The sequence below is a fragment of the Corvus moneduloides genome, chromosome 30 (genome assembly GCF_009650955.1).
Source record: "Corvus moneduloides isolate bCorMon1 chromosome 30, bCorMon1.pri, whole genome shotgun sequence".
NCBI lineage: Eukaryota > Metazoa > Chordata > Aves > Passeriformes > Corvidae > Corvus > Corvus moneduloides.
In genome coordinates, this window is record NC_045505.1 from 2,472,188 (window position 1) to 2,496,936 (window position 24,749).

General features: G+C 48.0%; 1 protein-coding gene across 3 annotated transcripts; it reads right to left on the minus strand.

Moving 5' to 3' along the window:
- Nucleotides 1-121: 121 nt before the first annotated feature.
- CERS5 (ceramide synthase 5) lies at nucleotides 122-22,924 on the minus strand. 3 transcript variants are annotated; one of them, XR_004237084.1, is made up of 11 exons: nucleotides 22,662-22,924; nucleotides 16,593-16,698; nucleotides 14,472-14,602; nucleotides 9,769-9,826; nucleotides 9,181-9,231; nucleotides 8,525-8,617; nucleotides 7,119-7,247; nucleotides 6,412-6,518; nucleotides 4,003-4,159; nucleotides 2,971-3,068; nucleotides 122-1,346 (listed from the first exon to the last, which is right to left on the minus strand). XR_004237084.1 is itself a non-coding variant. In XM_032094260.1 (11 exons), exons 1-11 carry the CDS (start codon nucleotides 22,859-22,861, stop codon nucleotides 1,194-1,196), a joined length of 1,215 nt encoding a protein of 404 aa, XP_031950151.1. In that variant the 5' UTR covers nucleotides 22,862-22,924; the 3' UTR covers nucleotides 122-1,193. The 3 variants fall into 3 exon arrangements, 2 of the variants coding, with proteins under 2 accessions (XP_031950151.1, XP_031950152.1); XM_032094260.1 differs by having other exon boundaries at nucleotides 2,971-3,000; XM_032094261.1 differs by lacking the exon at nucleotides 2,971-3,068.
- Between the last annotated feature and the right edge of the window lie 1,825 nt (nucleotides 22,925-24,749).

A 24,749-nucleotide genomic window follows, 5' to 3' on the forward strand; every position in this document is an offset into this window, starting at 1 on the left:
CACGAGTTCATCACCTCTATTCTGTCCTTCCAGAAAGTTGCAGCAGCTCAGGTGCTCAGGGACAGCCAAGGGACAGACCCTGTCCTCTGTTCTATTTCCTCAAGATGAAACACATCACCCCAAGTTTCTGAAGCAACTTTTAATTGGAGATAAGAGTAAACAACAGTATAAAATGGTAACAACTTGAGAAGTTTCCAAAATTCTGCTCCTGATTGATCGTTTCATTGCCCCCAAGTACCATTGAATAAAAAAAGAGAAGCAAAGCCCATAGTGTGGCTGCTCTTCCAGCCCCAGGTTCCTCCACAGCTCTAACATCAGAGCAGCAACAATCACTTGTCTCAGAGTACAGGAACAAAACATCTCATTTTTTGGAGAGTTAAACCCAGCCCACCAGTTCTGATCCTCCCTCTGATCCTGGCTTAGCCAACTGAATCCAGCAGGTCTAGAGAAGTCTTCAAAACCACAATTTCAACAGGAAGAAAACAATTAAAAGGCCTGGATTGTGCTGGTTGTCTCAGGGGCAATAAACCATCCCCCCTCTCCCCTTGCAGAAGGCTTTGGTCAAGACTTCAGAGGGGGTTTGCAGCACCAAAAGAGGCAGCAGATGCTGGCCTGGTCCCTGGTGACAGCAGAGATGAGCAGCTGGGACCTCCCCAGCAGCCTGGGGCGAGGCAGAGCAGTGGTTCCGGGGCAGCACAGTTCAAAGCTTGGCTGGGAGAAGAGTCTCTGCCTCACCCAGGGCAGTTGGGATGTGGAACCTGCATTCTCCATGCTCTGAAGTGGCTTCTGGACTGCATCAAGAGCGGCTGCACTTGCCTGGAGTGAACCGTCACTGAGTGGCACCAAACCCCGCGGTCTAAACCTGCTCTGCCTTGAGCTGATCCCAGTAAAAGCCAGTTTGTCAAAGACAAAGACACCTCTGCAAATATCAACAGGACTCAGGGGTGGCTTTTGGTACTTCTGAAGTACAAAATGGCTTGAAGTGAAATCTGCAGCTTTGTTTTTGCCCCGGTCTTTGGCTTCATCCCTTGTGCCGTGCAAAGCCTCTGACTGGTCAGGGTTGTGCCCGTCTCGGGTCTGCTGGAGGTTTCTGGGGAAGGGGTTTTTGATTAAAGATCACTTGGGAATGTGGAGCTCAACACAACTAGATATTGAAAGAGAAGTTCGTGTTTGCTCAAGGCCAGCCCAGGGCCTTACTCCTCTCCTGTCCACTGGCCACCGGCCACATGGCCGTTCAGGCGGTTGGAACCGTTACTGGAAGTGCTGAAAATTCCTTTTGTGCTGTTGGAAGTCACATCCTCCTCCTCGGAGCTGCTCTCCACGTCACTGCGGTCATCCTTGGATACCTAAACATTGCCAGTGGAATTGGGTAGTGGGAGAGGAGAAGGGGAGTTGAAAAATTGACAGAAACCAGCAGTTAGAAGGTTGTGTCCATGTGATGAACCACCTTCACTCACATCTACCTCCTACATTTGAGTCTTGGTCAGTTCAACTTCCCAAGAAGGAGCCTGTCATCACATTAGGAACAAGACACAGACACTGTAAAAGACAATTTGTAAAGATGAGTTCCATTTTCCAAATATTCTGAATATCTGTGAAAGCACTTCACTCTTGCTCTCAGCAGATCAGATTGTATTACAGATCTGGCATTGTTCTTGCCTTCCAAGAGCTCCTCTCTAGATCAGTTAAAGACCATTTTTCTAAATAATTTGTTTTGAAGCAAAATTTTCTCATGCCACAATCACAAGTAGGTCCAACAACCAAAAACCAGGAAGGTGTCAGTCTGAGAGAGAACACTTTGTCCTACAAGGAGCAGCTTTGCTATTTTAAAAATTAACCAGCTTTATTTATAACATCACTGCTCGAACAAAGCACCTCCATTTCCACAGCCTGTGCTTCATCTGGGAGATCCCATTTAGGACCAGGAGCCTGTTTGGACAGAGGGATGGAGAACAAAGGCAGTGTCTGATCCAGCAAACACCCGCTCAGAACAGGAGGAGTCTCAGCCCAGGGATCCAGATCTGCTTACAGACTTAAGCCTTAGAGACTGGCTGCAAATCCAGCTCAGTTTGACTTTCATGTGGATTTTGAACCTTCCCAGGAGGACTTTGGTGCCAGCTGCCCCAAGTGCCACAGCAGGGCCCTGCTCCAGCCCTGCAGAGCCAGAAGGGGAAGGGAAGAGCCCATAAACCCGGCCCCAACTGCAAACACACACCTTGGGTGGTGGCAGGTGCCAGAGCCAAACCTCCCCAGCGCGAGCTGGGCCTGGGGAGCGGCCCCTGCTCTGCCCAAGGCAGCTCCTCACTCTCCTCACTCCCCTCCCTCTGCAGCCAACAGCCCTCAGTAACTCCACGTGCCAGCACTCTGGCTTGCAGCTTTCCAAGGATTCCAGGATTTCACTCCGCTCTGCTCTCTTGGAGTCAGGGTTAGGGCTCTCCAGCAGCAGGAAGTGGTTGAACTCCAGGGAAGATCTGGCTGGAAGCCAGGTGAAGTTAATGATCTGCAGGAACTTGTTGGATGTCCTGGCTTCTGCCTGTTGCCAGAACTTTTGCTATCTTTCCCCAATCTCCTGCTATATTGAATGTTCAAAGGGTCACTGGAAGGAAGCAGAAATCCCTTGGAAATTTGCCCATTCTTGGGGGAGAAGTGACTGTTTTACTCCTTTTCACAAAAAGGAGTAAATTCCTTCTGCCCTCTCCTCAGTGTGGTGCTGACGAGGAGCAAAGACAGAAACTGGAGTGTGTGGGTGTGTAACAGCAGAAAGTGAAGGTTGTGCAGGCAGGTGACAGCAGCTAAGAACAGACCCCAGGACACTGCTCTGACCTTTGGAAAAAACAATATTTTAGCACTCTGTCTGGACCAGGGAGAGAAGGAGAAGGCACCAAAACCCCAAGACCAGGGCTCTGCTTTTGTCTTGGCCTCGACACAGACGTGTTTCAGTGAACAAACAGAACCACAGGTCACACTTACATGCACAGGGTGAAACTGTCCAGCTCCAATCTGGCACAGAGAAAAGGAGAAAAGAATGAAGAAGACAGAGCTTAGAGTCCTTTCTCTGGCTAGGTCACCTGGACAGGAGAGAACCAAGGAAAGGGAAGAGGTGTAGAATTCAGGATACAGAAACAGCTGCAGAGAATGAAAATCAGGCATTTGTAGTAGCAGCTGTGGGGAACAGATGAAGAGCTCGTACCCTGAAACTTGCTGGCCCCCAGAATGAACCCGAATATTTCTATTTTTCAAGGCCACATTCCATGTGTAGGGGCAGCTGAAGTCAAACACAAAATAATGCAGAGCTGTCAGAGAAACCCAGATCAGAATATCAATATCTGAGAGGAAAAAGCATTTTGATTCAGAGAATCATGGAATGGTTTGGATTGGAAGGACCTTAAAGCTCACCTTGTTCCACCCCCTGCCATGGGCAGGGACACCTTCCAGTATCCCAGGTTGCTCCAAGCCCTGTCCAACCTGGCCTTGAACTCGATGATCTTTAGGGTCCCTTCCAACCCAGGCCATTCTGTGATTTTTGACAACCAGCAAACCCCACTGCACCCCTGGGAACCCTTTCCCTGAGTGCTGGAGCTCAGTGCCTGCACTGGCAGACAGAAGCCAGTGAAGATGCACAATCCCCAACGCATCCCAAGGACCAAGTGAAGCTGAGAAACATTCTGCACGTTCATCCTGTTGTCCAAAAGAGAGCCTGCTACCAACCTTAAACTCCAGAGTGTGTAACAAGTCTGCCATAATCGCTATTTTAGGACATCTGAATGTACTGGAAAATTGAGTTATTTCCCTGCCTGCCCAGGAGAGACTCCCTGCCTCTGAACACACCTGGGGACTCAAAAGTAGAGAGCAATCAAGGTAAAAAACTGCCATTTTTGTGAACTCCTGACGCAAGTCCCGCAAAAACCAACACCAGCCCTCATTGAAAAGCCCAGTTTCTCATGATTCCTTAAAAGGGCTTGTACGAAAAGGCTTGTACCCAGAAGCCTCCCTGAGTCTTACCTTGCCTCGCACCAGGGCCTTGGAGGCTGTGCGGATGATGAGGTAAGACCAGATGATGTGCAAGACCTGCAAGATCACCAGGAGCCCGTTGAACAGCCACCAGGAAGGGTAGGGACCGATCAACTCCCAGCTTTCAAACAGGGTTGTGTTCAAAATCCTTAAAGAGATCCAGAAACACATTTCAGATCGGCTGTGCTGGTGCAGGGCTTCCAGCTCTGACTGGAGGTGCCAGGCCAGATGCACAACGGGGTTTGTGTCTCACTGAGCATCTGCTGCTCTGCTCCTGCCAGAGTCAGGAGACTGAGTAAAGCTCATTAGGAACATTTGAACTGAGCAACAAACAGAACATGTGAATGTGCTGCAATTCGGTTACACACACGGATCTGCTGCCAATTTTCTTCTCCAAAGCACAAGCATTTATTTATAACAACTTCACAGGAAGTGATGTCAGGCTGCTCTGGTCACCAAAACAACCATTAACACCTTCCTGCTTGGGCAGCTTTCACACGGATTTAAAGATCAAAAATCATATCAGAAATAGCATGGGCACTGTCCCTCCGTGCTGGGCACTGTGAGGCTGTGTCCTGTTCTGGGCCCTCACAGCAAGGGATATTGAGGGGCTGGAGCACATCCAGAGCTGGGAACAGCTGGGGAAAAGGAGGCTCAGGGGGAACCTCCTGGCTCTGCACAACTCCCTGACAGGAGGGGGCAGCTGGGGGGGGGTATCAGGCTCTGCTCCCAGGGAACAGGGACAGGACAAGAGGAAAGGGCCTCAGGATGTGCCAAGAAAGGTTCAGGTTGGACATCAGGAGGAATTTTTTCATGGAAAGGGAGGTCAGGCCTTGGAAGGCACTGCCCAGGGAGGTTTGGAGTCCCCATCTCTGGAGGTGCCCAAGGAACAACTGGACATGGCACTCAGTGCTCTGGTGAGGATTGGGTCACAGGTTGGACTCCATGGTCTTGGAGGGCTTTTCCAATCTCAAGGATTCTGGGATCAGGAAGGAATTTTGTTCCCAGAAGGCCTCCCTCCCTCCCTGGGTGCTCTTCTCCTCCTTTGGAGTTTTACAGATTCCTCTGGCCAGGCTGGAAGACTCAAAACTGCTTTATAGCCCACGTCTTGTGTTTCTTTCATTACTGTTTTGCTGTTCTTGTTGCTGGGAGTTATTGCCAGTCCTTCAGCAATTTAATAAACACTTTAGATTTTATGATGCAGAGAGGTATGGAGAGACCTTTAACAGCCACATTAATTTCACACAGCTTTTAACATTTCACAAGAAAAGCAAAACAAGCCTTTCAAACAAGAACCAAAATCCCCCAAAAGGCAGCTCCAGAAATATTTAACTCATAGCAGGTTTATGAAGGAATTAAATGCAATTCCAGAGATCTGTTGATATTTTACATTACTAATTACAGGAGGGAATACACATGAAGTGAAACAGCACAGGGTCTGCAGTACTGCTGCAGCTTGCCAGATTCCTCTACAAAGCTGAGGAGTGACATTAGAGCCAGTGGAAAACACATTAAAGATTTACAGGATGCTGAGCACTGGTGTGAGGTAAGGGCATCCCCTCATGACAGACAGCAGCTGCAAAAACAACTCTCTTGTCTGTCCCTGGAAGGAGCCTACGAAGAAAAAAGAATTAAAGCTCTTCTTCATCCAGAGTCCTTTGGTGCATTTACTGGAAAATAAGCAAGAGCTTTAACTGCAAGCCTGATCCTAAAGTGAAAGGATTGTTGCTGCCTACCAGGCACCCAAAAAGAATGGGAGTGCCAGGTGTCCATGGAAATAAATACATGCAGTAAAATGGTGTAACCAAATTGTCACCACACACAATAAACAGACAACAGCTCATCAACCAAAGCACCTCTCCAGGTCTGACCTACTGAGGTGAGAGGGAATCTCCTTATGGGATGATTCTCTCTAAGCCATTTATCCAGGGTTTTACCTCCCAAGAAACCTCAGACCTATTTCAGGCTCTGAACAGTCACGACACAAGGACAGGACAGAAGTGTCATAAGAATCAGAAACTGCAGTGATGACTAAGCCAGATACAAACAAAAATTACCTCAAGAGACTGTGCCTCACTTGTAATTATTTCTAGAACTTCTTCAGAGAAGCAAAGAATCCTTCAAGCCTCTCAGAGCAGATTCTGGCTGACTCTGTCATCACTGCAGCAGGGGAGGGGCAGCTGTGAATGGGATTCTGGACTCTTCTCCCAGTCCCTCAGCTGACTGGGGAGAGATTTCTTCATGTGCCTACTCAAACCTCCTGCCCCAAAGAGCACTTGGGCCTTGTGCAGCTTCAGGCTGCCTCAAGGGACAGCTGGGATGCTTGGGAAAAGTCTAAAACAAAGGCTCTGCTGAAAGGATTGGGAGAACAACCAAGACCTCCCAGCTCTAGGTGCTTACCAGAAAGGGTAAATGCCCAGCCGGGTCACGATGAACACAACCCCAAAAAGCATGAAGAAAGCATCACACAGGCGTTGGTACTTGGCATAATTGGCCAGTTTTGCAGCCTACAAGAGACAAGAAACATGCCAATATTACTCCCTTTGTGCATGCCTGTAATTACCCAGCTGGAGAGCTGCAAGAAACTCTCCATCACATTTGTACAGTTTGGAACAAAGAGGGATTATTATATTGCATTACTATTTTTATACTATTATTTATATGGTCCTACAAGAACAATGGGAGAGACTATTTACAAGGGCCTGGAGTGACAGGACAAGAGGGAATGGCTTCCCACTGCCAGAGGATATGATCACCCACCCTCCCTGAGAGGGTGCTGAGGCTGTGGCACAGGGTGCCCAGAGAAGCTGTGGCTGCCCCATCCCTGGAAGTGTACAAGGCCAGGTTGGATGGGACTTGGAGCAACCTGGGACAGTGGAACTGGATGATCTTTAAGGTTCCTTCCAACCCAAACCATTCCATGGTTCTGTGACTCTCACCACTCAAGCAGTTTGGAGGAAAAGCTGACAAGGCTTTGTCAGCTTTTTCTGGTCAGCAGCACAAATTCCATGGCACATTTAATGCAGTTTATCAAGAATGGGAATGTCAGCTTGTTCCCCTGAGATCACACCAGCATTAGGGATGCAAAGATTTGAAAGGAAAATCACCTCCAAGAGGAAATCTGAAGCATCGTGGAGGCATAGCACCAGAGTTCCAACCCGCACCATGTTATTCATGTACGAGAATGTGATGAGTCCGATTGTGGCCAAATGATGGACGAACATGATCAGGAAGTCCTGGAAACAGGAAAACTACGAATGAAGACTCTTCGGCCATCACACAAATGCAAAAGTTTGGAACAGAGCCACCCAACTGAGTCACCGGGGTCCCAGGATTCTTTCGGTTCAGGGTCTGACTCCACAGCAAGCCCAGCTCATCACACTCCCACCGTCTCCACAAAAGCTTCCAAAAAGGTCTCTCAGCTTTGGTGCTGCTCAAGTCAGAGCTCTGCCTGCTCAGAGATCAGCACAGTCTCTCTGGCACACACACAACTATACCTGCAGACCCCATAGAAATGATTCAGACGACAAGATGACCCTTATTTTTGGCTCCTTGTGGTTTTACAGATACACTGCTCGTCCCCTCAGCTCCTGGCACACATTTAAGTGCTGTCAGTGACCAAACCCTGCCAGGGCAGAGCAGGCAGAGAACACCAGAAAGAACCAAAAGAACAAAAAATGTTTACAATGCCCAATATTCAGGGCTGGTTTGCACTTCAGCCCCCAGGTTCCTGTACCTCCCCCTGCTGCGCTGGGGAATGTCATCCACTTGATAAAGTCAAAATTAACCATTACAGAGTCCCAGAGGTTGTTCATCACTCCCTGTCTGCAGCTCCACTGTATTCCATAGTGCTTCACCTGCTAATATTTCAGCACAGAAAAAAGCCTGGGTAAATTTGGTTTTTTTAACAGCCAATGCAAAAATTGGGATAATTTGCTGCTTTGTGGCTCATGTAAAGGAAGCAAAAAGCCAGGATTTACTGGGGACTGTTCTCCAACAGCAACAATAACCAAATCCTGGAACGCAGCGTGACAGAATTAGATCTGAGCAACTGCAACCACTCATCATCTGCTCCTCACACAGATGAGAAATTCCTTTCAAAACCCCATTTATTATTGCCTTAGCGTTTGCCATTTCCTCAGCAGCTTCAGCAAGTACTGCTTTGAGCAGCTCGTTTTCTTGCAAGCCTTCCAGTTAAATCTAATTTTGGGAATGATTTGTTAACTTTTGATTGGGAGGTATTGAGTGATGCTGTTCTTTTCCCTGGAAGGCGAAAGGAACTCAAGGATACCCAAGGCTGCAGGTCAGCCTTGCTCCCCCCTTTTTCCCAGGACTGCATAGTGCTTACTGGAGAGGGGAGGCTCACAAAGGTGTAAATGAAGAAAAAACATAGTTATCACTACATTTTGGCTTTCCTGGCCAGGCACACGCCCATTTTTTTGTTAGTCCTATCTATTTATTATTATTTTTATTATAGCTATTGCGTGGTTAATGCAATTCTGGTTCATCTCACCTTCCGTTTAATGTCTGTAAACTGAGAAAACATGAGGGACCAGTAGAAGGCCAGCTCCAAGATATAGTAATAATAAAGCCTGGATGTAAGAGGCTGGAAAACACACAGAGATAGCACAGTTACAAGACAAAGGAATTCAAAATTTACATTAAAACCACTTTTTTCCTTCCTCCTTTTCCAACCCACTTTGTTCCTCCAGAATAGCTGAGGCACAAGTTAAATCGTTCAGGTTTAATAAAAACAAGCTTAAGCAACAGGCATTTTACTCCAGGCTTACTCACACAAATATTATTGTGTTTGAGCTTTCTTCCAAAGGAGTAAATTCCCTTGTCAATATTTACAACTCCTGCTGAAGCCTCTTGGAGTAGGAAAACCAGGCTCTGGAACAGACTGTGGGCCTCTATGCAGTAAATAAATAAATTACCACTATGATTTTATGCCTTTTTCTCCCACTTTTAATAATCTCAGCAGCAAGTAAACATAAAGTGACTATGAGTCAGATGTATCTGAGGAAACCTTGCTGTTGCCAAACCTAACCAGGATGTAAAGGCACAAAGAGTAAATTTAATCCAGTATCAATTAATCCAGTATCAATAACAAAAATAAAAACTCTAATTGTCCAAAAAGTTGGAGTTTAGGAGGTGTTTCTCTCATACCTGGAAAGGGTAGTTGTACCAGCACTGTCGTGTGTCCCAAAACCAGGGTGCCTAAAGGAAACAGGTAAGTTTTTATTATATAGAAATAAGAAGTTCTATGAAACCCCAGTTTGTACTGGCTGTTTTCCTCCCCAGCACCTAAAGGCACCTGACACTACAGCATTGCTTCACTGAAATTTTACCTTCATTCTGCCATTCAAACTACATTTATTGTAAAAAACCCTAGTGATTTAAAATCTAATTTGTGCTGTCAATGTGACTTCTGCTGCAATGGAAATTTCTAGAATAATCATACAGCTCTAATAATAACAAAGACCCAAGGAGATGAACCTGTATCCCTTCAAGAGGGAGAGGAGAAAAAAAAAGCAGCAGCTCTCCATAGCAAAAAAACCCAAACCCCACCTTGTTTTTTCCAACATTCTGGGGGAACACGACAAATAATTTTCTATTGTTTCCAAAATGACATATCTGTATAGAAGCTTCCCTAAAGTGTGTGGAAGGTCTTTAACAGAACTCCCAGGATCCCAAATCAGGGATCATTCAGCTGCAACCACACAGAACAACAACAGGGGTAACAGAGCAACTCACCGTCCAGAGAAACCTGATTCCATAAAAAAATATACTTAAATAAAATGTAAATCTCCACCTGGAAAAAGAAGTAAAAAATAAACTTAGGATATAGAAGCAGCTTCTGGTTAACATTTGTAAAGTTAATTGAAATAGTTGGGAGAACCCCCAAATCTGACACCTGAAAAGCTTTCACCCACCTTCATTTCTAAACATTTCAGGTCAGATAAACCTACTGAAGAGTTTTCACACCACCCATGAGCTTGAATCAACAGCCAAGTTAGAAATTCAGGGTGAACATGCATCATTCATATGCTTTAAGAGACAACAAGGTAACAACAAGCAAAGTTGTTGTTATCCAGAGGTATCCTAATGTATGTATTTGTCCCTCTTACCTTGTGGCTTTAAGTAGACAAAACCATACTGGGGGAAGAATTGAAAGTTACTGGAAAGGAAAGAAAGCAGCAGAGGAGAAATAAGTCAGGAAAAAATACTGAGGTTCTACAGCACTACAAAGAAAACTGCAGGAGCATGGGGGGAACAGGGAACAAAGAATGGACTGAACAGAGAAGAAAAGGAAGCCAAGGAGTGTCTGTAACTGGGAAGGCCAGAAGGTCGTTCCTGTGGGAACGGGAACGAGCTCTGGGCAGGAGCAGAGAGTGCAGGGGCGTTCCAGGGGATTTACACCCAGTGTGGGCACGTGGGCACACAGAGGTGGGCATGGACACACACACATACACGTGTGTGCACAGAGACATGGGCATGGACACACAAACACACACGTGTGCACAGAGACATGGGCATGGACACACAAACACACACATGGGCACACAGACATGGGCATGGACACACAAACACACACGTGGGCACACAGACATGGGCATGGACACACAAACACACACGTGGGCACACAGAGGTGGGCATGGACACACACACATACACGTGTGTGCACAGAGACATGGGCATGGACACACAAACACACACGTGTGCACAGAGACATGGGCATGGACACACAAACACACACGTGGGCACACAGACATGGGCATGGACACACAAACACACACCCGTGGGCACACAGACATGGGCATGGACACACAAACACACACCCGTGTGCACACAGACATGGGCATGGACACACAAACACACACGTGGGCACACAGACATGGGCATGGACACACAAACACACACGTGTGCACAGAGACATGGGCATGGACACACAAACACACACACGTGGGCACACAGACATGGGCATGGACACACAAACACACACGTGTGCACACAGACATGGGCATGGACACACAAACACACACCCGTGGGCACACAGACATGGGCATGGACACACAAACACACGTGGGCACACACACATGGACACACAAACACACACGTGTGCACACAGACATGGGCATGGACACACAAACACACACGTGTGCACACAGACATGGGCATGGACACACAAACACACACGTGGGCACACAGACATGGGCATGGACACACACACATACACATGTGTGCACAGAGACATGGGCATGGACACACAAACACACACGTGTGCACACAGACATGGGCATGGACACACAAACACACACCCGTGTGCACACAGACATGGGCATGGACACACAAACACACACGTGGGCACACAGACATGGGCATGGACACACAAACACACACGTGGGCACACAGACATGGGCATGGACACACAAACACACACCCGTGGGCACACAGACATGGGCATGGACACACAAACACACACCCGTGTGCACAGAGACATGGGCATGGACACACAAACACACACACGTGTGCACACAGACATGGACACACAAACACACACCCGTGTGCACAGAGACATGGGCATGGACACACAAACACACACGTGGGCACACAGACATGGGCATGGACACACAAACACACATGTGGGCACACAGACATGGGCATGGACACACACACATACACATGTGTGCACAGAGACATGGGCATGGACACACAAACACACGTGTGCACAGAGACATGGGCATGGACACACAAACACACACGTGGGCACACAGACATGGACACACACACACACCCGTGTGCACAGAGACATGGGCATGGACACACAAACACACACATGGGCACACAGACATGGGCATGGACACACAAACACACACCCGTGTGCACACAGACATGGACACACAAACACACACCCGTGTGCACACAGACATGGGCATGGACACACAAACACACACGTGGGCACACAGACATGGGCATGGACACACAAACACACACCCGTGTGCACAGAGACATGGGCATGGACACACAAACACACACGTGGGCACACAGACATGGGCATGGACACACACACATACACGTGTGTGCACAGAGACATGGGCATGGACACACAAACACACACGTGTGCACACAGACATGGGCATGGACACACAAACACACACCCGTGTGCACACAGACATGGGCATGGACACACAAACACACACGTGTGCACAGAGACATGGGCATGGACACACAAACACACACGTGTGCACACAGACATGGGCATGGACACACAAACACACACCCGTGTGCACACAGACATGGGCATGGACACACAAACACACACGTGTGCACAGAGACATGGGCATGGACACACAAACACACACCCGTGTGCACACAGACATGGGCATGGACACACAAACACACACGTGTGCACAGAGACATGGGCATGGACACACAAACACACACCCGTGTGCACAGAGACATGGGCATGGACACACAAACACACATGTGGGCACACAGACATGGGCATGGACACACACACATACACATGTGTGCACAGAGACATGGGCATGGACACACAAACACACGTGTGCACAGAGACATGGGCATGGACACACAAACACACACGTGGGCACACAGACATGGACACACACACACACCCGTGTGCACAGAGACATGGGCATGGACACACAAACACACACATGGGCACACAGACATGGGCATGGACACACAAACACACACCCGTGTGCACACAGACATGGACACACAAACACACACCCGTGTGCACACAGACATGGGCATGGACACACAAACACACACGTGGGCACACAGACATGGGCATGGACACACAAACACACACCCGTGTGCACAGAGACATGGGCATGGACACACAAACACACACGTGTGCACAGAGACATGGGCATGGACACACAAACACACACGTGGGCACACAGACATGGGCATGGACACACACACATACACGTGTGTGCACAGAGACATGGGCATGGACACACAAACACACACGTGTGCACACAGACATGGGCATGGACACACAAACACACACCCGTGTGCACACAGACATGGGCATGGACACACAAACACACACGTGTGCACAGAGACATGGGCATGGACACACAAACACACACGTGTGCACACAGACATGGGCATGGACACACAAACACACACCCGTGTGCACACAGACATGGGCATGGACACACAAACACACACGTGTGCACAGAGACATGGGCATGGACACACAAACACACACCCGTGTGCACACAGACATGGGCATGGACACACAAACACACACGTGTGCACAGAGACATGGGCATGGACACACAAACACACACCCGTGTGCACAGAGACATGGGCATGGACACACAAACACACACACGTGGGCACACAGACATGGGCATGGACACACAAACACACACCCGTGTGCACACAGACATGGGCATGGACACACAAACACACACGTGTGCACAGAGACATGGGCATGGACACACAAACACGTGTGCACACAGACATGGACACACACACAGACACGTGTGCACACAGACATGGGCTGTGTGTTACACACAAACACACACGTGTGCACACAGACATGGGCATGGACACACAAACACACACGTGTGCACAGAGACATGGGCATGGACACACAAACACGTGTGCACACAGACATGGACACACACACAGACACGTGTGCACACAGACATGGGCTGTGTGTTACACACAAACACACACGTGTGCACACAGACATGGGCATGGACACACAAACACACACGTGTACACACAGACAGACATGGGCATGGATACACAAACACACACACGTGTGCACACAGGTGGGCATGGACACACGAACACACACGTGTGCACACGGACGTGGGCATGGACACACAAACACACACGTGTGCACACAGACATAGACATGGACATGGACACACGAACACACACGTGTGCACACAGACATGGACATGGACACACACACACGTGTGCACACAGATGTGGGCATGGACACACAAACACACACGTGTGCACAGAGACATGGGCATGGACACACACACACGTGTGCACACAGATGTGGGCATGGACACACAAACACACACGTGTGCACACACAGACGTGGACATACAAACACACACGTGTGCACACAGACGTGGGCATGGACACACACGTGTGCACACACACATGGATATGGACACACGTGAGCACACACACACGCTCTCAAGTGCCATGAAGGAGCTGGCCCAGCATCTAAAGCTGCTCAGCACTGACTCCTGTACCCCATTCTGGTCTCTCAGGCACGCCCACAAAATATTTTACAATTTTAATATTTTACAATTTTAAAACCTCCTTTAACTGCCCCCGTTTGCTTGTACACGGATTTCAGCCCCGGTCTGGCAGAGCAGCTGCCCCCAGGCCCAGCTAGAGAACACACAGCCAGAGCTCCAAGATGAAGCCCCTCTGCACAAACATACATGCTCTCACAAAATTTAGTGAGGGTGGTGGGTTTGTCCTGGTTCCTCCGATGCCGAAACCAGCGCTGGATCTTTCGGACATCCCAGTCCAGCTGCTTGGACAAGCCTTCTAACCTTTTTCCATCTGGAGACTGAAGGAAAATGAAACAAATGTCATTTCTCCCACTCCTCAACCTACTTGCAGTCCTGCATTGTGACAGAAATAATGCACAGATAACAAAAAGCACTCCAGGAAGGGACCATAGAGAGTCTGGAAGCAAGAACCCATTGCCACAAATGGTCATTCAGGTTTAACCTTCATAAGCCACTAATTACTTAATTACTCAGAGTGGTTTTGGTTGAGCATTTCCTCACCTATTTCATCAGTTGACAGCACGTTAAGACAAAGAATGTGACTGTTCAGCGTTAATTTGGGGGAAGGAGCTGTAAAGTCTCCTGTCCTACCTTTTAAAGCTGCACAACAATTCAAGCAGCCCAGAACTCAGGAGGAGCAAAGCTGAAGATGTTTAAGGGTTGCTACTCACAGCAAGGACAGGGAAACTTTAAAGTAAGAGTTGGTTTAACACAGTAGATATTTGTATATTCCAAAAGGGCATTGTAGAAACTGTGGTATTTCTGTTATCAAAGTTTATAAATGAAAATATATTTGAACACTGAAACACTTCCATGACAAATATAGATGTAATATATCCCTGTTCTCCACCTGGGAACTCTACTGGGATTTTGTCTGAATGAACACAAATGGATTTATCAAAGTGAACCAAACCTGGTAACTCCCTCTACAATGGCCCAGGAGTGAGATAATTCAGACCAGCTCTGCCAGGGAGCTCTACCACTGAAAGATGATAAACACATTTTACTATTTGAGTTACGTACAAACCACGAAAGCTACGCAGAATGCTGATTTAATACAAAATCATCAGTCTGTCCAGCTGAAAAACAAAATCAAGAGTAATTGGATTTTCAGCCTTGAGACCACGACTGCCCTGTCATTCCACCACACCACATCTCTTAGCACCTTCCTGGGATTTAATGGCTGGGGCACTGGGAAAGCACCTGCCTCCAAGGGGAATTCAGAGCTCCCAGCTCAGAGCAGCAGTGAAATCCTTCCCCTGCACCAGGGCCACCCCCAGCCTGACTCTCCAAACCCAACAGAAGCCACAGCACACCGGGACAGTGAAAGGTTTCGTAAGCCAGACAAATTCTGCACAGCCTGTGACACCTCCTGGGTTTTCTAAACATTAATTTCAAGGACATCCCCTACATTAAAGTTCTCCCAACAAAGGGCATCAGATTCTGGGGATTTTTCAGTTCACACGGCATTCCAAATGCCTCAAAACTTTAATGTTCCCACAAGGCAAGTTTTTTGAGGTTTTTATAGAATTTCCCTTTATCTGCTCCAGTAGATGAGGTTCAGCATCACCAAATCTCAACAGAAAACCTTCCATTTTGTTATCTTTAATGAAATTCTATTGCACTTATTCAATATTGAATAAAATACAGTGGGATTCTGTAATTCTGTAGTGGTGTAGGCCCGTGAGCTTAAGGGAAGGAAGGGCCAGGAAACAACCCAAAGAAACACCTCCTGCCACCATTAAATGTCCTGCCCTTCATCTGGACATACTTCATTGACTCAACACTTCCCTGAATAACCCACTTCCACTGATGACTGCTGTCTGGGTTCACAGTAAATGGTAAAAATGAGAGGAAGACATTCACAATAAAACCAGTAAAATCAGAAAAGGAACTGAGCTCAAGAAAAAGAGGAACACTTTCCCAATAAAAGTGGTAGATGCTGGGAAATCCCTTGTTAAACCAAGAATCCCCACGGTACAACTTGGACCAAAGGCAGGGAACCAAAGGAAGAAGCTCAGACCTGTCTACAAGGGGAACATTTGTATTCCAAAGATAGAAACACACATGGCTCAGCTGTACAGGGAATTTACTTTGCTACCACAAGGACATGCCAAAGGCAAAGTAAAACCAGAATGAGCCCACTCATGGATGCACAGTGTGAAATGTGCATCTCAAACCAGAAAAGTGGAAGCAAAAAGCCCCCCCATGACACTTCCAGGCCTCCATTCCCTTTGGAATGGAGGAGGAATTTGAAGTGTGACTCACCTTAGTGATGGATGTAAACACTTTCTCTAAAATTGCATTGGGCTGGGCTCTGTGAGGTCCACTGTCCTGAATGCCAAGGTTTATGGCACATGGCTTGGCAATAAACCTGCAAGAATTCCCCAGAAAGAGCTGGATTAAAACGAGACATTTATTTCCCTCCTTTGCCTGAATCACAAGGACCTGGATTTGTCACCAACTGCAAAACCTGGTGAAAAAGCTTTTGAAATCTCCACTCCACCAATTCCCAGGTGAAGAAATTTCTTTTATTAGTCCATATGGTAACTGCAGACAGCACATACTGTGCACATCAGAACGAAAAATTAAATCTTAATGCCCTTGGCTTGTAAGGATCCGAATGTGCTCCCCAGGGGGATTCTCATTCCTCAGCAATAAAACAACAGACTGATAGCAGTCTGCTGTGAACAGAAATGCTGGAGATGAAGCCCTAAAACAAAGTATCTTGTTTCCAAAACAGGCCTTGGTGTCACATAGCATAGAAAAAAAGGGAAGTTCAAGTGACACAGCTCCCAAAAGAAACTTGGTTTTTTTAATTTTCTTTTTGTCTTTGGGAAAAATAAAGTGGCTTATTTCCTTCAGGACAGAGAGGAAGATGCAAGTCCTCCAGTCTGAAAGATCCCTGATCTCGGGATCTCATCCATCCCACGTGCTCTGTGTATTCCAAACTGATTTAACTCTTCCTGGATTTTATAGGACAGACTCTGGAAACAAGCCTGGGTTTGCAGCTAAAACGAATTTAAACATGTTCAAAATTACCAGGTTTTGCTGCACGTTTGTCTCAGAATAGGCTCAGGGTTCCAAGAGAAATGTCTGCATTACCTGACATGTGAATTGTTCCTCTCCTGTTGGTGGGCAAAAGCGGGGGTTGAAGGAGCAATATTCAATATTTTTTTATCAGTTATTTTGAGAAAGAATCTGTTTCTCAAAACAATTTTGAAAAGGACATAACATTTGTACCATTAAAACCATTTTGCTTTCAAAAAGAGATTGTTTCAGAGAGAGCTAAGCCGAAATTACACATATTTAGGAGCCTCCCAGTGCCATCAAGCAGAAAATGCTGCTTTTTCCAACCACAATCATTATGATTTCTCCTTGTGTTTAAAAGGAAAGATTAAAATTCAGGAGAATCATGGCTCTAAATGCTCCAACAGCAATTATTCTCAGGAATACTCACTTAGTGCTTCAGGAACAAATATCTGTGGCTGTGTTTAAGAACAGTCCCAGGTTGTAGGGTTTTCCCTTGAGGAATTACAGATCATCTTGTGACTGATCCCAAAGGAACACCCAGCTCTCAGAAAACACTAAACAAATGACAGACACTGCAGGCCCAGGCTTCCCTGTCTGCCCCAGTTCTTCATGTCTCTACCCAGCATCCCAGAGGTTGAAAAATCCCTCCAGGACCACCGAGTCCAAGCTGTGCCAAATCCCCACCTTGTCCCCAGCCCAGAGCGCTGAGTGCCACGTCCAGGCCTTCCTCGGACACCTCCAGAGATGGGGACTCCAAACCTCCCTGGGCAGCACTTTCCAAGGCCTGACCACCCTTTCCATGAAGAAATTCCTCCTGATGCCCAACCTGACCCCTCTGTCAGGGAGCTGTGCAGAGCCAGAAGGTCCCCCCTGAGCCTCCTTTTCTCCAGGCTGAGCCCCGCTGCTCCCTCAGCCTCTCTTTGTGCTCCAGACCCTTCCCAGCTCTGCTCCCATCTCTGGACACGCTAAACTACATTTCAACACCCACAGCTTTAAAAAAAAAATAATTAAAAAATAAAAAAGGAAGGAGTGATTTCCTTTGAGCTTGGCTCCAAAGGCTCACAGCTTCCGCCATAATCCAGACCACCAGCCAGAAATCGCGTCCTGATGTTATGAAACATTTGGCAAGACCCCCACAAAAATGTAAAGTATTAAAAAAATATATAAAGTATTGAACATCTTTATACTCTGCTTTCCTACAGGATGTACCACAAGTGCAGCACAGAAGTTCACATGTGCAATTACAGGATTACAAATAGTTTTATTTCATTTTCTGGGACACAGTGCTAAACAGCTCTACTAACAAAAAAAACCCACCAAACCTGGCCTGAAGGTACTCAGTTTGGATGGTTACCTCATATCAGAGAGGAAACCGAAAAAATCTAAAAATCTGCACATTCACAGAATCCCATGGAATAACTGGGGTTGGAAGGCACCTCTGGAAATCATCTACTCCAACCCTCTAACAAGACAGGATCAGCTAGAGCAGATTAATTTAATTAATTTATTATCATTAGGGTCTTCTTTTGGCTTAAAAACAAGTAAAGAGGACAAGGAATGATTAGGAAAGCTCACAGTGATCCATACAAAGTCTGGGCATTATTGTAGAAGGCAAAAGGAAAGAAGAAACAGATTCTGCCCAGGAAAACAAAAGAAATAAGGCAAACAAAACTCAAAACTTTACAGGAAACTGGTCCTCAGCACTAGGCCTACTTCACTGAGAGGCTTCAGGATAAATAGGGTGTTTCCAGAAATCAGGAGGAGGGGAAAATAAAAATCAAAAGGAAGGCACAGGCTATGGACACTGCCCAGGGCTCAAGCACCTGGTGAAAAAGAGCAACCCAGAACCCAGAGACATTTACAGGGGCACTGAAAGTGCCAGACACCAACAGACAGACACTGGAAAAGGGACGTGGTCCCAGTCACAAAAATGGGAAGGAAAAAGGACTGCATGGATTTCCCCACTTTTAAGGAAGTCTGACCCAGTCATAATGGAGCTTCTGGAGCTCCTCAAGCTCCAGGCAGGTGATGCCTGGCCTTCCATGGGGCTCCTGACCAGATGGGGATTCACCTGGACAACGCTCCTGAGTCCACTCCACAGCCACAGTGCAACTGCTTGGACCACTTGCAGGTGGAATGTGAAGTGAACGGTCAATCCTGTGCTCAGCCAGGAAAGTCCCAAGCTGACCTGCTATTTAGGTAAACTCACCAAGGTAAACTCACACTTTAAACTGCTGTGGCACTTCAAGTTTTTGGTCCCAGAGCAGATTTTCAGATGTGTTTTGCACTGGATCCTACAGCGACAAAGTTCTGCACAACCCTCAAAATAGGAAAAAATACTGCCCAGACAGTAGAATTTCCATTCTCGGGGATATTCAAACTGAACAGCAGAAGACCACAGGCGACCTGAGTTGTCTGAATGCCGGCCTTGCTTTGAGGAGAGGATTGGATGAGGTGGCCTTGGAAGGTCCCTTTTAATCTAAATGATTTTATGATTGCACAGAAATCTTAACAGCAACAAACTATACCCAAGGTCAACCTACTGCCACACCTTCCAGCAAGAAATTATCATCACATCAACACTTCTGTTAAACTTCTATCAACAGAGATCGGCTCACACCTGAGCCTACCTTTTTCACACTAATTGTTAATGCAGACTGATTTTAAAACCAACACCTTTTCAAGTCCACAGACTCATACGTTATAACAAATAGTTCTCAGGCATGTTGTGCTTCACAAAAAGGCACAATCTGTTTTTATGGAACATTCCAGTTTGGCTGGTGACTCTCTATTACAGCTCTGAAAGGAAGAACAATCTCCAAAGTGAGATTTATTAAATGTGCGCTCGTTGAGTTTGTATTTCCATCATCTCTCAATTTCATTGTGTTAAGATTTAACCACCTCATTCCACAATAGACCTGATGAAGTAACATCTCAAATCATCTTTTTCTCCCCCTCCCCAGCTGGAGCACAAGCTGCAGATCCTTCCTCAGACCTGTCCAGTAACACCCACAGCTGGTTCCAAAGAGTGTTCCAGTACAGCTAGAAAACACCACATCCAGGTTTTTGCAGATACCTGGGATTTTTTTTTTCTTTTGTGCCTGCAGTGAGACAAGATGTGCAAGGAGAAATACTGAAAAGGATAATCAAGGATAAAAAATATAAACCCAAATTTATGGGCAGAAGTCTTTCTTTTTGCTGACTGGACAAAAATCCTCACCCTGCCACTGTCTTTACCTTCCTGTACAAGTCCTGCCTCATCCCTACAGTCAGAAACTGCCCACAGACAGACAAACTAATGATTATTTTGTCAATGTTATGATGCAAAAGGTAATTTTCAGTGGAATTCTAACTAACAGAAATGTGTCAGTGTTACAAGTGCTGTAGCACAAAGCACTTCCTCACACTGAGGAGCTACAAAAGGAGAGAGAAAAGAAGCAGCTAAACTAAAAGAGCTGCATGAGTCTGCAATTCAAATTCTGAGTCACCAAGTCCAACTGCCAAACGTGTGTCAAGAAAGACATTTGACACAAAAATCAAAGCCTGAATTGGGATGAATGCACCACAGGAGTTTATTGAGATAAAGCTGAACTTTAACGACATGTTCAAAGTGGATGGAGGAAACAGAAAGGAGTTTATTCAAAGATATGTACTTTTAAAATAAACACACTAAAAACTGCCTGGGATGTGCTGTCACAAATTGCTTTTACTTTGGGATACCACCGAGACACAGCTGAGATCAGGAACAACCCCCTCAGGAACCAGACCTCGGCCTCTGAGTTTTGCTCTGCAGGCTCAGGAGTTAAATCATCATTTGACTCCACCCTAAATTAACACCACAAAAGAAATTTCATAAACCAGGGAGACACTATCAGGACAAAGTAAATGCTGCCTGGAGGACTGTGCCATTAGGTGTAGTAGGATGCGCTGCATGTCCCCCAACAACTCCAGGAAAAGAGAATATTCTGCACCTCTTCCCCAGACTGACACCTGGACTAAGGACCTCCCTATAACATCCTTTTCAGGGGTATCATTGTGTCTCACAACCTCCTTTCCTTATGTACTGGCAAGTACCAAGGTTTGGCCAGAACCAGCAGCACACCAAGCTGAGATGGGAGTGTTATGTGTGTTCCTGGGTCCTCTGCACTGGTCTTCTGAAGCCTTTTTTTCCCTAAGGGCAGAAAGATAGGATGGGGAAGAAAGAGCCTCTCAAGTTTCTTTCCTGTCTGCTGACCTGCTTCATTTTCCTCCATATTTGCCATCTTTTTACTTCATCCCAACCACCTCTTCTTAATTTCTGAAGGCTCAGGAAAATTCACACCTCTTAAAGAAAACCCACAGAAAAAAACCCAACTCAATTCTCACTCACTTTAATCCCGCAGCCCTTTTCATGCTTAGAAATACCTATGGAATCACAGAATGGTTTGGGTTGGAAAGGACCTTAAAGTTTATCCAGTCCCACCCCTACCATGAGCAGAGACACTTTCCACTAATCCAGGTTACTCCAAGCCCATCCAACCTGGCCAACTTCTGCCCTTTCAAAGCAGAAATTTAAGATTAGATCAATGTTTAATGAACCACCTGAACAGCAATACAGAGTGTCTTGGTCCGTTTCACCTAAGGGTTTCCTAAGTAAGCCGCTTTACTAATTAATATCTCTGCCACCCACACACTGCTGTGGGAGATCCGCACCACACGCAGATCTACCTCTGCCCCAGGGCTAAGTTCGCATGTTTATGGATGCCCAGGTAAATGAGGAATCCCGTATTACACCTGTTTATGGGCAGAGATGACGATCCGCACTCACATCCATCGTGCCTGAGACGAGGGACAGCCACGAAGTATTTAATGATACATCAGGCCATGTGAGCCCTATTTCCTCATCCAGGAACTCAGGGAAAGTACAATAAAGCACACACGGAAGCCAAGTGCGGAGCAGCAGCAGCCGCCAGCTCTGCCCGTCACCCCAGCGAGGTTCTCCTGGGCAGGAGCAGGAATGAAAGTGAATTCCTATATAAAACACGGCATTTCTCTTGCACTACCTCAGCACCGCCAGACTGGAAGGGCCTCTCGTTATCCAGACCCAGGGCAGCGGAGCCCCACGGGCTAGTGCATGTCACGACAGACACGGCTCCCGCGACAGATTCCCGATTACACAATGTCTCCTTTCCACACACGAAGGGCCTCGCAGAGGCCCCGAAGGATGCGGGGGAGCCCCCTCCGGGCCGCCCCCCGGCCCAGCCCGCTGCTCGCAGACCCCGGCGCCTCCCGGCCCCGCCGCGCCGGGGGCGGCCCCGCGCTCACCTCTCGAAGAGCAGCCGCACGGCGAAGATGCCGAGCGCCAGCGGGAAGGCGGAGAGGACGTGAGCGGCCCGCGGGTACTGCAGCCCGCTGCCCGGCGGGCCCGGCTCGCCAGCCAAGTCCGCCCACGTCACGTTGTGCGGGAGCCAGAACCGTTCGTTCCAGAACCAGGCCCGCAGCGCCGCCGCCGCGGCCGCCGCCATCTTCCACCTCCCGCCGCCGCCGCGCTCGGGCGGCCGCCACAGACACGGGGGCGGGGCCGAGCGCCAGCCCCGGCCCGCCCCTCGCCCCGCCCCTCGCCCCGCCCCTCGCGGCCGCAGCGAATCGGGAGGCGGCCACGGCCCGAGGGGGCGGGGCTTGGCGAGACCGCGCCCCTCGCCGCCTCTGGCCCCCGCCCCGGCCCTCCCGCCGCCGCCGCCGCCGCCGCCTCCGCCACAGGGGCGGGCGCCGCTGACACACGGGCGGGCGGAGCTGGGAGAGGCCGCGCCTTTCATCGCACGGCCCGTAAGGAGCGGTGGGGTTGGGATAGACCGCGCCCCTGTTTTGCATCACCGATCCCCTCATTGCATCGCCCGCCACAGCCCACAGGCGGTGCGGAGCTGGGACGAGGCTATGCCCCTTATCGTCTCGCCCCGCCCCTCCCGGCGGCCGCAGTTCTGGCGGTCGCCACAGCCACCAGACGAGGCCAAAACGCGGTCCCGCCCCTCACCGCCACACTTCATCCCGCCCGTCACTGCGGCCGCCGCTCGCGGGGGCGGGGCCGGTGCTCCCGGGGGTTCCGCCGGGCTCCCCGCGCGGCCCGTTAGTTTGGAGCATGCGCAGTGCGGCGCTCCTGCGTTCCCGCCGGCGCGGGGCGCGCGGGCTCGTGAGGGAGAAGCGCGCGCACGGTGCCGCCATCGCCTCGGCGCTCTCTGAGGGAACAGAACTAGAGTGACAGTAAAGAGAGTCACAGAAAACACGGCGAGAGAGTCACAGAGCCACTGAGCCACAGAATATCCTGAGGTGGAAGGGACCCGCAAGGATCGCCAAAGTCCGACTCCTGGCCCTGCACTGGACACCCCAACAATCCCACCGTGACAAGGCCGTAACGTTGATGCTTCACGCACTGCTGAGCCCTCGGGGTTTCCACAAGCAGAGAGGACTTCTAACTGGTAAAAGTCCTCAAGGCAGCAAGACAGGGCAGTAAACGATCCATCGTTAGTGTAATGTCTCTTTTGGCACCTGTCCAGTGGAGAACAGATTAAATGGCCCATTAAGCACTCAAATACTATGATAACTAATAGATTCAAGGATAGACTAATTTATGATCTATTCACCTGGGATTTTTTTTAATCAATTACTTCATTTAGAAGTACCCTGTGTGCTAATTTCTCCTTGAAGATGTTCAGCTGGTCTCAGTGACCAGGTGTGGGTCCCTGTATGTCAGAGACTCACAGATGCCTCAGATTTAACTAGAATTAATGATTTTCTGATTATAGTCTCTGGTAAGTGCAGCCAATATTGCTTTGGTATCACATAACCGGGAAGACACTGTAAAATTCAATTGCGTTTCCTAAGAAACAAGCAGTTGGCATATTCCATAAATCCAAGTCCACGACAAATAGTCTTCCCTCCCTTTTCAAACAGCACAATTTCCAGTCAGAGAGATCTCTGGTTGCTTAGCAATTTGAGGAAATCTGATACTAAATGGATTTTGTTAGGAACAGAGAAAGGTGACAGAAAGCAACTTGGATTTGTGCCTCCGCTTTTTTAGCTTTTTCTCTGTACAAAGCAAGTCTTACTTCCCCATCTAAGAGAAAGGAAAATGAGCAATAGGTTGTGGAACTGCTAACACCTTCCAACTAGGCAGCAGGCTTTTCCCTTCTCCTTCCCAATATCCATGTCATACACATGAGCATTTCCTCATGCTGCTGCAGAACTTTCACTGCATTGCTTCTGGCTCTTATACCTCTATCCCAACCAAACCCATCTCAGGCTCAAGTGACAGTAACTTAAATAAAAAGCAGCTGATAGGAAGAGGGGAAAAAAACCTCAGTTGTCCTCAGCTGTCCTCGAGAGCCACCTGGAGCCAGAAATGGAAGTGAAAAATCC

Coding starts and splice junctions, on each gene's coding strand:
- CERS5 (XM_032094260.1), bottom strand. CDS start 22,861: ATGGCGGCGGCCGCGGCGGCGGCGCTGCGGGCCTGGTTCTGGAACGAA. Junction 3,001..4,002: donor AGGCCCTGGTGCGAGGCAAG/GTAAGACTCAGG, acceptor TCTCTGTGCCAG/ATTGGAGCTGGACAGTTTCA. Junction 1,347..2,970: donor GACAGTTTCACCCTGTGCAT/GTAAGTGTGACC, acceptor GGCAATGTTTAG/GTATCCAAGGATGACCGCAG.